We start from the raw sequence: 15917 nt of genomic DNA, 5'->3' as shown, positions 1-15917 counted from the left end.
AGAAGATTGATTGATTGGTTGAGCTAATGGCACTTGCCCACCCTTTGGCCATTCTGTGGTAATGACAGAGGAATTGATCCAGTGGTAGGTGCTCCAGGCATGCCTATGGTATCTGAAGTGGAAGGATGAATGAATTTATTGTCCCTGCAGAAATGCACAAAAGAAAGTGGGGTGCTTTTGTGGCAGCAATGAATGTTGGACAGCAAAAAAAAGACAAACGTCACTGATTTCCCCAGGTTGATATAAGCTGCATGACTTCGTAATTGACCATTTGGATTTGTCTGCTGTATGGGTCTATAGTGAATCTGAGACCACCTTATCCAGTTAGAAATGACAAGTATAAAATTGATCATAGGGCATTCATCAACTCTGCTCATGCCCTATGGTAGTTTAGAATGCTAATTATTTCCTACCTAAATAAAGTAGAATGTGTTGGCATTGCACCATATTCTTAACATTCCTTCTATATGTACCTGTGATAAGATATTTCTCATGAGTTAGACTTCCCAAATTGAAGAGAAACCTTCCTCCAGTGGGGTAAGCAGAGAAGGCCTTATGTGAGGCAGCATGCTTAGTTTCCATCCCACACTGGGCTTGGAATTCCTGACGTGCATCTGGACTATGCGTAGAATTTTGGCTGACTTCAAAGAAAGTGATTTTGAGGAGAGAGAGTTAGTCACCAAAAGGAGAAAGCAAGGCATTAATCTTTGATAAGCTCCATTTACTAATTTATAAAGGCAATGGGAATTGGGCTGAGGTGAAAAGTAAGTGCTGAGGGAACTGTCTGTAGTGAATGCTAATCATTTTCTCACCATGTCATGAACTGTGGGGGCTTTTTTTGGGGGGTGGCTGGGGGAATGACTAGCTTGATTGTAAAACATTATATATTGTTTGGTAGTTTATCAGATATAACTGATTATAAAATTAAAAAAAAAGTTCTGGCTACTTAGAAATGGAAGAGCCATTTGCAGGAAAGGATTTTTAAGTCATAGGTAGCTACAGGAGACATTTTTAGAATTCAGTGTCAACATAGAGAGATTAGCATATACACAGCAATGCAAATAGTGTTTACATTTGTGTGTTCATCTTCTTAATACCAACACAGAGAAGGCTAAGAATGATAGGCAAGAAGCTATAGAAAGAACCTGTGGAAACACAGGGAAGAAAGAACCAACAACAGTGCCCTGAGCATACAGAACACAACAGAACACAAACATCCAGGTAAAAATACTTTGTGGAAATTAAGTATGGACAGCATTATTTATTCTTAGGGATTTTATTTATTCAGTACTTTAGTCATTCGACAACTTAAATATTTTGGGGACCCTAGTAAATCAGATATCATTCAGGATGTTGAAAAGAGAAAACAATAATGGATAGGCATGGTTGATGCCCTCATAGATCTTACAGTTTAAAAGGGAAGAGACTGAACAAGGAATTACCATCCCAAGTGATGAAGGTCATGCTGGGTTACCACAGAGTGCTTTTAGAGCATGCAGCAAGGGGACTGTTAGAAAATTTTGTTTCTTGAGAGAATTAGAATATAGCAAACAGACTTTTTAAAAATTAAGTCAATTTTCAGAAGGTTTGTTTTTTGCCATATATATGTATGTATATGTGTGTGTTTGTGTATGTATATAAATTCTTTATATATATCATGTCCTTTTTTTTTTTGGTTTTTAGGGCCGCACCTGTGGCACATGGAAGCTCCCAGGCTAGGAGTGGAATTGGACCTGCAACTGCCAGCCTATGCTGTAGCCACAGCAACATGGGATCCGAGCTACATATGCGACCTACACGACAGCTCAGAGGAATGCTGGATCCCTGACCCACTGAGCGAGGCCAGGGATTGAACCTGCATTCTCATGGATACTAGTTGGATTCCTTCTACTGTGCCACAATGGGAACTCCCTACATCATGTCCTTTAATCCTTAAAACAATCCTGGCTACTAGGTACATATTTCTCAGTTTGTCAAGAAGGAAATTTAAACTTAAGGGAGATAAAGTAGCATGCTCTACTTAGGTACATCATGAGCACTGATTTGAAGAGATTTTTAAAGATCTGAAGGATGTACACTGGCCAAGAAAGGAGAAGTCATTCTTGACAAGAGCTCATTCCTGGTAATGTATAAAGCTTAGGATCTCCTTAGAAGACATACAATAAATATATACACATAAACATATAAATAATTATTAATTGCACGTGAAAGTAATTACTAATTACACATGAAAATAAGTGATCTGAAAGAAAATTGCAGGATGCAATGAGAATGGTTAATGAAGTAAATATAAGGAAGTTTGGAGGCCTGAGAAGCCTGTTTAAGGAAGAAGCTTATAAAGGATATCCTGAGGAAAGGGGAGAAATTAGGTGAAGAGTAGGTAATGAGAAAGACCACAGGCTGAATATGTGCCTTGCAAAAGTTTCCGAAAGTCCTGAGGCAGCAAGCAGCTTGACCCAGGCTGAGGACTGACAGAAGGTCAGCATGACTGAAACAGAAAATGCCAAAGCAACTGCCAAGGACTAAAGCTCAAGAGGCAGGGGGATCAAACCGTAAGCCTAAGAGAACTCATTAAGGATTTTTGTGTCATATCCTAAATGCAATGAGAAGACATCAAAATAATTTATGCAGGGAGTGGCAGGATTAGATTTACATTTTTAAAGAGCATCCTGATTGCTGTATAAAAAAGTAGCTTGGAAGAGAAATCTGATCAAACCCCCTCTCTACCTTCTTCCTCCTTCCAGCACTTTCTCTGGGGAAAGTAAGTGGCTTTAAGCAACTATGTACAGAGTGCAGAATAAAAGGAGAAAGTCATATCCCCCTTCTTAAGGTATAACTGGACACATTTATTACCATAAATTTGCTTTCTTGTGCAAAGATACAATTATAATGATATATACAAATCAAACTAAAAAATCAGAATTCTATTTATGAATCATAGAGTCACTATATAAAAAACAATTCCTTGAAGATTCGGACAGTAGATGGTCCGAACAAAGAAAGGAAACCAGAAGTAGAAGCTTCCTTGAAGAGAATTCTGCTAATGAAAGGCATCAGTGAAGGGGGTCATATTAAAATAGATGTACATATTAAAATCATGTAAAATGATTCAAATATGGAAGAAGACTTAGAATAGACACACACACATATGCACACATGCACCTGTGAACACACACATAATCAGCTGGGCAGGAAGCTTCTGACCTGTCTGGCAATTGCTTTCCATTTAATATCAAAGTCCTGTGAGGTTGGAGTGGGGAAGGGAGGAAGTGAAGTGACCGCATGACTGTCTGCCACTGAGCATATTAAGAGAAAGGACAGAGTGTGGTTGTCTGGAATGCCCAATAAGCGGCACCTGACATTTTTAGACTATCCTCAAATGAATTGTTCTACATCTATCTCTGTTTCTGTGTGTGTGTGTGCACGCACTATTAGGTATAAATATACAAAGACACAGAGTCAATAGCAGGTTATTTCATATTGATGGCAAAGCTATATATCCAAGACTAGAGCTGTAACTTTATCTGTATAGTATATTAATGCCTCACTGGGCTCATGAATGCCACATATTCTCCACTATTTGTTTACTAGCCTGTCAGCATTATTCATCATACACCGTGTCACATAGCACATGGTCACATCTCATATGTCTGCTCCAAGGGCACCACCAATGTGACCTTTGACTCTTTGTTTTACAAAAGATAAAATCATTCCTTAGGAACATTGTCTATTTGCAAAACTACACAATCTTCTATTAAAGGAATCTCAATTTGCTGCAAAACTGCTTGTTAAATGTTTATAGCTAATTTTATAGTATAGGAATAAATGTTTGAATATTTTCAAATCTATTATTTACTTGAGTTTTAAACTGCTTCTCTTTCCTTATGCTTTAGGAGATGATACATAGAAAATAATGAAGTGGTTTAGAAAACTAGTTATCTTGGATGATGAAAAACCTCCTGTATAATATAGAAGAATGTTTCTAAACATCCTCTGAGCTCAAAGACATGGTACATGTTTGTCACTTATTTAACTTCCTGAAGCAGATATTAACCAATAAAAACCTAATTTCATCCTCTTTTTGCTGTGGAAATATATGAGTACCTAAATTCAGGAAGAGTCAACATGGTGCATACTCATTTCTGTGAAGTACAGAAACCCCACAGGAAGTGGCAGAATTTGAAATGTGGGCCCAGAGGTTTAAATCACAGCCAAGAATATGACTTCAACCACTGTTATCAGTCAATATCATTTAAATTTCTATCTTTTTTGGGGAAAAAAAGGAAATTTGAAACTAATGGCTTCCTTTTGAGGACCTTTCCACAACCAATGATTCAGAATATTACATTTTAGATAGGGGAGGAGAATATCATAAGGCCCAGTAGAAGGGAGAAATAATTTTATTATCTGGCAGGATAGTGGCTTCATCATTAAAAAATTCAACCAACTAGAATACAACATTCTTTGACCTAGTAGATAAAAGGTCAGAAAGCAATTTTGAATAATAAATGAGACCTGTTGACCTCATGACCCAAATCTGGCAGGGTCAGTGTTTCCCCTTTCAGCAGATGCTGATGGCAGACACACACACACAGACAGCTCAGCTAATGAGCTGCCTCAACCCAGGTTGTAGGTGCTGCAGTGTTTCCCTGTTATGTAGCATTAAAAAGACAATAGGCCTTTAAAGCGGTTGTATAATTTAAAAAGATACTTAGAGAAATATTTATATTTTTTGCTTTTAAGAAGGCTCCTTCTCTGATTCCTCAGGCTTCTATTTAGCTGTAAAATTTAGTAGAAACCTAATCATTGCCCAATGATTTCCTTCTAAATCTGATTTCCTTTATTATTTTAACACAAAAAAATCCTTTTTCTATATTTATTTTATTTGTATTATAAGTAAGGTAACTTCATAAGAATTTTCTGAATATAGGAATGAACCCACTTATCACTAAAGATGTGACTTTTGCCCTTCATTTTACTGCAGATACTCCTCACATTTAGACAAGAGATTTAGCTGTACACATATAATACGCTATACAGTTATTTCCGATACAGGAATTAGTTAAAATGTTTAAGCTTATTTGAATGACACAGTGATCTAATCTAGAAATTTAAAAATTTAAACAAAAATAAAAACAGATATGGCTTTAAACTAAACTATGATCCTTACAATTTTTAATATTTAAAATTTGCAGTATTGCTCTTGGGAAAAAAACAGTTCTTATAAAGTCAACTTAGGAAATGCTTGCATTATTTTAATAAATATCCTTTAACATGTCTTATTTTGACATCTTTAATAACATGCACAGTGTATTTAATTGTTATTCTTAAAAATATGCCAGGAGACTGGCCAAATTCCAATTTAGCTAATTATATTTATTTTGCTAGAGCCCATTTCAGCTTTCAGCTGAAAATGATATTCTTCCTCATTCCTCACATTAAATTCTTGCCAATTTGTGAATTACAGAAGGGCCATTTAGTAAAACAACAATATCTCCCTTCGCAGTAGTATAACACAGGTGAGTAGGAAGTGTTTTGAGCCAATTTTTGTTATTTACTATAAATTGGGGTGGGGGGGACTTAAGAATGGAGTATTTGGAGAAGAACTCACTACATAGCCATCCCAATTCTCCCTATCTGCCAAAGGTAGAAAGGCAATGGTAGCCAAAGCTTGTTGTTATTCAGTTGGTTTCAAGCTTCATCAGCTTGAATCAACTAAATAAGTCATGTTAAACACTTTTGGTGTTCAGGGTCTTCACAGGCATCATGGGGTTATGGGAAAACATTTCGTCTTGTGACTAATGAACTTTCTGACAAAGTCACAAGTTTTCCAAAGTAAAAGCACATGACTTAGATTTATGGTGAGGTCCTATTCTAGTTAATAGTATAAAATACTACTGCTGATATATAGGCATGCACCAGCTGAACCTTTAAACAGAAAGAAAGGGAGTTGACAGGCTTGGGGAGAATAAAATGACACCTGGTGGGTGTTGGGAAGCACTACTTTGTCCCTTAAAGGACTTACATTTCTTTTCATTTTAGCCTTACTCGGGAATATTTTCAGTTTCATGCTGAAAAATGTTTAGCAATCTGCTCTAAAAAACAAAATTCTAATTTGTACCATTTGCTTATTTTCATGGTGTGAATGCTCTCATCATAAACAACTTCAAGGTACCAAGTGATGTCACTAATCAGAGAGTTAGGAAGAGATGCACACAGTTGAGTCTTATGTGCTGATGCTCTCTGGTTTTCACACCACTGGATACAGGGCAGGTACTAGCAATTTCATTTTGGAGTTGAGAAAACTGATGCAAAGATATTAAAGGATTGACTTGAGATGAAGGCTTAAAGAATAGGCTTTTACTACCAGGTTCTGAGCTTTTCTCCCTTTTCTACACTGTAAAGCCAGTTATGACCAAAAAAAAAAGGAAGAAAGGTGCCAGAAGAGTATGGAAACTGCGTACTGCGTACTGGATAAATAGACTCTGTAGAGGTCTCAGGGTAGACCTAGACAAGAAGGAAAGAAAAGTGGAGATAAAGATACACAGAGGAGAGAATGGTAGAGAGAGCTGGGAAAGATGGGAAAGGTATGGAGGGAGAGACAGAGAAATAGTCATCTGAGGTTGAATACCAACCAAATGAACCACTTGGGGTAGGGAAGCAGGGCAGGAAGGACGCAAGTGGTCCCTTCCAGTGACTCAAAAGCAAAGCAAAATAAAACCAATTTAAGAAGATAATAATTAATTGTTTTCATCTGGTAGAACTGTAAGACAAATCTGGTCCAAAATTGCTTTGTTTAGTAGATTTTGAACTACTAAACAGAGCTTTGTTTCAATTTTAAAGAGCAGAGAGAATATTTCCACATCAAATGTCTAGAGAAGAGGTGAGGAACCTACGGCCATTGACTTAATTTTATCTAGGCAATAAGGCAGATTAAAAATAACCATCCTAATTTATTCCTATAATTAGTAAAAGGCAAGGTATTGTTGAAGGTCTTCATCTGTAATATATTAAAATGTCACAAGTAGGAGTTCCTATTGTGGCTCAGGAGTAACAACCCCAACTGGTATCCATGATGACGTGGGTTCAATTCCTGGCCTCACTCAGTGGGGTTAAGGATCTGGCGTTGCCTTGAGTTGTGTAGGTCACAGATGTGGCTCAGATCCCGTGTGGCTGTGGCTGTGGTGTCGGCAAGCAGCTGTGGCTCTGATTCGACCCCTGGCTTGGGAACTTCCATATGCCACAGGTGAGGCTCTGAAAAGCAAAAAAAAAAAAAAAAAAAGTCGCAAGCAGGGGCTATCACTCTGTAACATTTACACTCTCTCTCTCTCTCTTTTCAGTATATATTCATTTTTCCCTTTTGGCTGATTTGCCACTTTCTCTCTTTTATATATTAAATACATTTCTCATTTGTGATTTTTTTTTGTAGTTTTCTAACCCATGTTAATATAACTACAAACTGTCTAATAGTTCATATTTCTCTCAACTCTCCCACACTTCCACCTTATCACCCACAAAGCAAGTACATTAAAATAAGGTTCAGTTTATTTGTTTTACATTCAGACAAGTTATTTGATTATCTTGATGGATTCATAGTTTGCAATTTATTTTTTATTTATTTATTTATTTTTTTTGGCCTTTTTTTTTTGTTATTTCTTTGGGCCGCTCCCGCGGCATATGGAGGTTCCCAGGCTAGGGGTCAAATCGGAGCTGTAGCCACTGGCCTACACCAGAGCCACAGCAACGCGGGATCCGAGCCGCGTCTGCAACCTACACCACAGCTCAAGGCAACGCCGGATCGTTAACCCACTGAGCAATGGCAGGGACCGAACCCGCAACCTCATGGTTCCTAGTCGGATTCGTTAACCACTGCGCCACGACGGGAACTCCCCATAGCTTGCAATTTAAAAAAGTGTTTCCCATCCCTTCGTGGTAGTATTATTTTTCAAAGAAGAAAAGGGGTTTTATATCCATTACCTAAAAAGTATTATGGTATTCCTTCAGGAAAAAAAAAAAGGCTATTGTTTTCATTTTACAAAATAAGGGAAGTCAAAGGAACAAGATAACTTTCTTTAACAAATAATGAACTGAGCCTCAAATCTGTTTATACATTATGATTAGATGATATCTTTCACTATACTACACTGTTTCAAAATAAAAATATACACTAAAATTTTAAACACTTTTTCTTTAAAGTAAATATGTCAGAATATGTTCTGTTATTTATCTACGAGAAAACAAATAGTAATACTCTTCTTTGCTTGCCGATGTTAATGTTTAACAAAGGTGTAATGAAGAGGCAGTGTACAATGAGGCTCATACAATGCTCATCTCTTGAAGAAAACATTTTACTAGCAGTTAAATAAGTGAGTAAATAACATTAGTATGAGGATATGGGTTATGATGATGAAACCACTCGAACTTTTCAACATAGGGAAACACTATAGAGTACAGTTTTTAGAACTAAGGGTTTTTAGATTCCCGTCTTCATTTTAGGTTTTACTGTTTATTATTTTTATTGCAATTAAGTCACTCTTTTTCATAATGTTACTTCAGAGAATTCACATAAGTATTTCTAGAAGCATTAGGGTCTGGAAATCCGCAAGGGTGACATTCAGCAGTATTCCAGTACATGGATGGATGGAACTGACTTATCAACTGTCTCCTATATCAGCCAAATCATCCATGTGAAGAAGGCTGACTTGGCACCGAGCTGGCAATTATCTGATGACCCAGCCCAGTAAACTGCTTAGACTGATAAAAGTTTAAAGAATAGATGTAATTACATTGGGAAATCATGGAGAATACTTTTCTAATGATTCAAAATGCAATATTTTGTCTGGGTTCAATTCACAGTATTAGGCCAATCAAACCATCTAAAATATGCAAAATACAGACTGCTATTATGGATATTCTATAATATGGTTCAAAATATAGCATAAATCAGATCACTTGGAAAAAATAAATTATTGGTATAAAATATGCTGAGTACATGTAGAAAAGTTACTAATGTCCTACATAATACATATCATGCATACAACACAATAAAAACATACATATCTTAAACATACACAAAAATCTGAATGAAGATAATTCAAGTTATTAGAGCAACAAGGAAAAGAAGTTCTCAGTAGGTCAAAAAGACAAGAGAAATTAAAGATTTATTGACAATAGGAATCTGACTCTGACAATTAAACAATGGATATTGCCAAGGTTGCCTTGGCCAGAATAAGAAACTGCACTTTAAAAGGTAATTTGCTTTATTAACTTTTTGTATATTAGGCTATCCAGAGAGCTTAGATGCCATGAGGGAGTGCAAGAAGAACTATTACAGTGTCATTACACTTAGTTTCCCAAGGTTAGGGAATTCTTTCCTCTTTTCTAAGTTCTTGCCTATTTTTCCATGACTCCATGGAAGAAGCCACACTGTATTTAGCATTCATTCAATTTTTCTGAACTGTCGGATAATCTTGGGGAAACAAGTTTACTGATGCCTTTAGTACAACAATAGGAGCATCTAAAGTAGGGAGGACTATATGTAAACTTATTTTGTATGAGCTTTAGAGTCACTTAGACATTAAGATGACTAAGAGCTTCATCTCACATGCCACAGCCAACAAGATTACAATTACCGCTTGAAAGGATATGTCCAAAAGATTTCTAATGTTGTATCTGTTCCCAACAAGAAACAGTGTCTTGATCAATGAGCAACATCTGCCTTAAACTAGGAAAGAAGAAGCAGCAGCTCACATGGCACTTTTTGTGGTATTGTATAATGAGATCTGGACTGAGGTCAAGAGATACTCAGCCTTGTGAGCTTCGGAAAATGGCCATCGACCATCTTGAGGCTGTTTCCTTACCTTTAATTGAAGGGGATGCTACTAGATAATTTCCAAGGGTTTTTTTTTTTTTTAAATCTAGGATAATTTACTAGCACCTAATATTTGTATAGCAATGTTACAATAAAAAATTATTTATAATTTTTGGTTCATTATTGTTAACTTATAAATAAAGTAAAGCTCAAGGAGGCTAACTAAGGTGACATATAAAGTGGTACTGGAACTCAAACATTAGTTTCTGGCTAATTAACATGCTACTTCATACATATACAGATGTACATGTCTAAAGACATGACAACTATATTTCCTGCTTTGCACCAAATCATCACATGCTAATCCCCTGATTCCTCCCTTTGGGGCCCCCATCCTTTGCTCATAGTATGGAGCATTAATCTATCACAGCAGCCTTTCTTGCTTAGCCCAGACATAGACATAAACAGCATAGACCTCACTGTTGGAACCATTACTAGTAGACAGATTTCTCACTTAAGAGGAACCAATTTCCTGGACTTCTTCTGCAGTGAGCCACAGCTAAAACTTGAAGCCCAGAAGAGAATGTGGAGCAGCACATGTTGTCCTCCTTGAGACTCTGTTGTCTGCTTTGTAGGTCCTGAAAACAAATGAGTTGAACCATCATGCTGTCGATGAAAAACATTAGAGGAAGCAGTTTATTATCTTTGTTGAGACTGACTTAAACAAAAAAGACCTCCCTGGTAATATAAGCCTAAAGAAGAAAATGCTTCCAGAATCTTCCCTCCTGTATCTGGATAATAGGGTAGTGGGTAAAAATGATGTCTTCCTGTTGATGGTGAAATAGTAGCAATGGTAGAACTATGAAGAAATGGGTAAAGCTCAGGTCAAGAGCCCAATCCATTGTCTTTCCACAGGCACTGATTGACATAGCTCCACTTCTACCATAAGTGTTTTCTGGAGTCTATCACTCAAATATAATAGGAGTTTATTATAGATGTCAATATTAATTTTAATGGTTTATCTGATGTTAACAGCAAACAAGTATCCTATAATGTTATATCCTTAATTTGCCACATGTTGAACATTATCTATAACATATTTAATTCCCAATTAAACATATTTAATTCCCAATTACCTCTTCCTATCACCTAGAAGTTTTTTGCAATTGCTCTGACACCAAATATTCAAGCCAAACCAAGTTAGAAGTATAGAATAATGTAGCACTGAATTAAAAAAAAAAAAAGCAAAAACAAATTCTGAAAAAAAATATTGGCTATAAAGTCAAGTCTATGTATCAAATTTAATTAGACAACTGAAACCTCATTAAATATTTTTCCATAGATGCTACTCTCTCTCTTTGATCTTCAGGAAAATGGCTTAGGGGTGGAGTGAAGGCAGAACAAGGATTATTTGATTACCTCTGAAAATGATGATTTAGCAACTCAACATTCCATTTAAGTATGTTTAATGCAATGCTGAATTGATTTCCTAATTTATAAATTCAGAAAAGTTCAAGTATACCCACTACATTGCTCTATGAGAGGGCCTTGTAATGCATTCCAAAACCTTATGCAGACGATTTCTTGATTTAATGTGCAACTTCTTCCTCCAATTGAGCCAATGAGTAAAGCTAGCTTATTCTGAGTCAGAGTAATAAATGGCATTTGCCTTTTGATTTCATTTATTTATTTATTTTCTTTTTTTGGCCGCACTGGGGCGTTTGGAATTCCCAAGCCATAGATCAGATGCAAGCTGCAGGTGTGACCTACCCTGCAGCTGTGGTGACACCCACTGTGCCAGGCCAGGGATCGAACCTGCATCCCAGGCACTCCAGAAATGCTGCTGAAACCATTGCATCACAGCAGGAACTCCTAGATTTTATTTCTACGGTAGAACTTTTTTCCCGTGAGGCAAGAAGATGGCTTTAGAAAAAAAAAAAAATCTCTGAATGAGATTTTTTCTTGCCGTTCAAAATTGGGACATTCTACTTTTTAACTTACTCTATTTGCATACTTAAAATATGTGTGATATTTATTAAAATCACTTTCTTGGAAAGTTAGTATCTCAGGCATTCAGACAAGCAGTTATCTCTTCAGATTATCAGTGTCTGAATCAAACCAAGCTTTTAGTTGACAGAAATAGAACCAAAAAACAACAGCAAACTTAAATGGGCATTTACTTAAAATTGTTTTTCTTTGTGATGTTAGCACTTTTTTAGGATTAAAAAACATGGACTGAAGTCACAGGATTTCTTTTTTCTTTTAGCCATGGGCTAGAAAAAAGAAATACTTTTCATTTCCAATATGAAGAATCTTTGATGATGACAAAAAATATGTACTTTTTTAAAGTACAACAAAAGTTTAAGAAAAAGCATAGAGGTTTTCCTTTCTCTTTAGAATATGTTTTTAAATATTAGGTGGAGATCAGCCTCTCCAATAGACTCTTATTTTTCCTTACAGTATCTGTAGGAAAAGCTCATTTGCAGACAGCTGCAATATGAGCTTCCTTTCCTTGCCCTGTCATTGACCTCCAACCTGATCTGAAAGAACTACCTTCTCTCAAAGTGAGAAGTTATTCATTTACCATAATAGCTCTATTCTGGGCCTCCTTAGCAGAAACTGGCAATTGTGCCCAAATACAAGGGTTTTATAATCCTGACTACTGTTCTTACACAAGAGGACAAAACCACCAGGAGATTTCTGTTCCGACAGCCACAGTAGGTGGCCATAAAGTTGATGTTTAAAACTATGGCTGATGTGCAGCAATCACAAAAAGAGAAGAAAAATCATTAGGAGTTTGCACTTGTTCTGGTTATATACTAGGGTTTGCCAATTATATTCTCTTAACTTGACAACTTATTCATTGAGAAAGAGTTGCTACATTAGAAGTTAGCTGACAGTCTGCTGTGTGCAACTTTAAAATAAAACCACTTCATGAAGAGAAGTGAGAAACATAAATGATAAGCCTATTGGATAATCATTACAAATAAATAAAAAGCCTTTGATATAAGCAATTAGTCAGAAGCATTACAAGTTGAAGTGCAGTCCAGTGTTAAAGAGACAGTTTAGAAGTACATGGTACATTTATCACAGCTCCACAGACAAGTTATTGAGCTGTCTGTGAAAAAACAGAGCCAAACAGGAAAGCTTTCAGCAGCAAGCAGCGGTTGAGGTCCTTGATTGATAGAGCTAGATGATGCAGAGCTGTCCGATGGCTTTCTGCAAAATAAAGTGAAGGAATTCAAGGTCTTTCATGGTGCTCTCTGACCACAGATGAACAGCTACAGATTGAGGTTGCCCCTCACTCCATAGTCTACCACTTTCTGATACACACGGTTGAGTTGACCAACCATCCGTCGTGTTTAACATATAGTCTGCCATCTTCACATTTTTAAAAAAGGTTTACTATAAAGTACAGAAGATTGCACTGGTTAAAATCTCCGATTCTTTACTTGTCCTTACCAGCAACTCTTTTAACCACAGTGATCTAAAGGAAGAATGTTAGGGTAGGCTTCCCATGCTGACCCACTAGTTTCTTCATGCCTATGTTGTAACTGCAAAGTCACAAGCAAGGAAATTCAGCACAGTGACGCCAATTTGCAAGGTATTTTCCCTAAGAATCAAGATGCTGCGTTTACTCTTATTTTTCACTTTGTGCCTTAAAATGGGATGTATTCTTAGAGAGGCCAAGGACGTTATTGGGAGTCTTGTTTAAGAAAAGGCTATCAAGAGTTCCTGTCGTGGCACAGTGGTTAATGGATCTGACTAGGAACCATGAGATTGCGGGTTCAATCCCTGGCCTTGCTCAGTGGGTTAAAGATCCAGCGTTGCCGTGAGCTGTGGTATAGGTTGCAGATGTGGCTTGGATCCCGTGTTTCTGTGGCTCTGGTGTAGGCTGGTGGCTACAGCTCCGATTAGACCCCTAGCCTGGGAATCTCCATATGCCGTGGGAGCAGCCTTCAAAAAGACAAAAAAATAGAAAAGAAGAGGCTATCAGTTTTTTCAACTTTTCAGTTGCTTTTATAAGGTTTCAATGACTGAAATTTGTTCTGCTGAGGAATTTACCGGGAAATAGTAAAATACTCTGATCCTCATCTCTAGCTTGATTCTTGTCCACTAAACTTATTAATCTCGAAATAATCATTCTGCATTCTTTTATTAGAGTTACTCTAATTTATGTGTGTGGGGGAGAGAGATTGAATGAGTGAGGAAAAAGAAGAGAGACTTGCTCTAGAGTCATTTCAGAAGGCTTTATTCTTCCACACTATTTCTTTTTTTTTTTCTCTTTCTCTCTTTTTTCCTTTTTTATGGCTACACCTTAGCATATGGAAATTCCTGGGCCAGGGGTGGAATAGGAGCTTCAGCTGGGGCCTATCCTACAGCTTATGGCAATGTCAGATCCTTAACCCACTAATCCAGGCCAGGGATCAAACCTGCATCCTCAGGTAGACAACATCAGGTTGTGTGATGCTCAGCCACAACAGGAACTCTCACACTATTTCCTTATACATCATTCTTAAATAGAGCACACTCTCTAAAGATATTATTAATCATAGTCTTTTGTGTGAGATTAGAACATTATAAATTTTCAAGTTCTGTTCCTTTATTTACATCTTAGAGTTGTATTATTTGATTTTGAGTATCACACACTGCATTGTTCAGAACATTTGGAATTCTATCTTTAATAAAGGAATAAGCTGATATAGCACATTAGACAAAAAGGACTTCTGAAATTAATTATGATAAAGATAATTATGATAATTATTTCCAAAACTTAATTGCGTAACCCAAACCTTATTTTAGACCTCTTCCCCTCCAGAAAATTGGTAATTTTGTAAAAAATTGTAAAAAAAAAAGTACCCTATGTCTAAATTTCTTAAGAAAACAAAGATATTGAAAACTATTAATCTGCCCAGCACCAAATTCCTATCCCAAATATGAAATATAAAGCAAAGTTAAGTATAAAAACATAATCAAAGTATAACAGTTTTACTTTGCGTAAAGCTGTCAGCAATGAGAGTATTCCTCTTCATAAAACAGGTACATGCTGTCTCTAGTATTTTCTCTCACACAGCCAAAGGGGGTTTATTCTCCCTAGGGTTTTGCACAGTTCTCATACCTGAATCCCTCGTTAATTGAAGTGGCTGTCACCTGGTGAATGCTTAGACTATCTCATACTTTATCCCACAAAAGTAAGAACTATGTAGTTTAACAAATTCCCTGGGTGACTCATATGCACAATCACACTTGAAAAGCCCAGTTCTAATGCAATAGTTCTAAATCCTGTCTGCATTTTAGGTTCACTGAGGAGTTCATAAAAATAGAGAAGCCAGAGCTCCACTGTAGACCAATTAAATTGGCATTTCTGACAGGAGGGTCTAAGCACTGGTATTTTTTAAAAGCTCCACCTTTCCAGTCAAACTATGTAGCCTGTTGTGTTTGTCTTTTTAGAGCAGCCATTAGGAAGCTCAGATAGTCACATGACTCTTCTTAGGTAAATTATATTTTCTCTTAATTTCAGTTTTATTGAGGAATGACTGACAAAATTGAAAGGTATTTAAAGTATACATTGCAGTGATTTGCTATACCTATCTATTGTGAAAGTATCCCCACCATCCAGGTAATTAACACATCCATCACCTCACATATTTAACTTTTTTTCTTTTTGCTTTCTTCTTTTGTGAGAAGATTTAAGTTCTGCTCTCTTAACCTATTTCAATTATACAATATAGGGCTAACAATTACAGTTATCATATCATATACTTGCTCTTCAGACCTTATTCATCTTATAACTGAAAGTTTGTACCCTTTCAACTTCTCCCTATCCCCCTTTCCACACATCCCTGCTCCTAGCAACCACTTTTCTATTCTGTTTCTAAGAGTTTGACTTTTTTTTTTAAGATTCCACATATAAGTGATATTAAGCACTTTGTCTTTCTCTGACTTACTTCACTTCGCATAATACCCCCAATTCCATCCAAGTTGTTGCAAATGGGGTATAATATTAACATTTTTAAATATTACCATTTTATGTTAAGAGCAACAATGAAGTTTAAAGGTAATATATATCTCATGATAGTCACTGCACTAAGATTTTTCTTACACA

At 36.5% G+C, this 15917-nt stretch overlaps 1 protein-coding gene across 6 annotated transcripts in view; it reads right to left on the bottom strand.

Moving 5' to 3' along the window:
• The window catches only part of WDR72 (WD repeat domain 72), a 215806-nt gene that overhangs the window by 29158 nt on the left and 170731 nt on the right, over window positions 1-15917 (bottom strand). The window contains exon 19 of one of the 6 annotated variants that reach the window (XM_021095115.1): window positions 7898-13030. The exons of 4 other annotated variants lie outside the window; for them this stretch is intronic. In XM_021095115.1, coding sequence (XP_020950774.1) covers window positions 12918-13030 — 113 coding nt within the window. In that variant the 3' untranslated portion in view covers window positions 7898-12917. Of the gene's footprint in view, window positions 1-7897; window positions 13031-15917 lie in introns of those variants that run through there. One more of the 6 variants, XM_021095106.1, reaches the window with a different exon arrangement.

This window comes from Sus scrofa, chromosome 1 (genome assembly GCF_000003025.6).
Source record: "Sus scrofa isolate TJ Tabasco breed Duroc chromosome 1, Sscrofa11.1, whole genome shotgun sequence".
In the NCBI taxonomy this organism is placed as follows: Eukaryota; Metazoa; Chordata; class Mammalia; order Artiodactyla; family Suidae; genus Sus; species Sus scrofa.
This window is presented reverse-complemented; position numbering and strand designations above follow the sequence as displayed.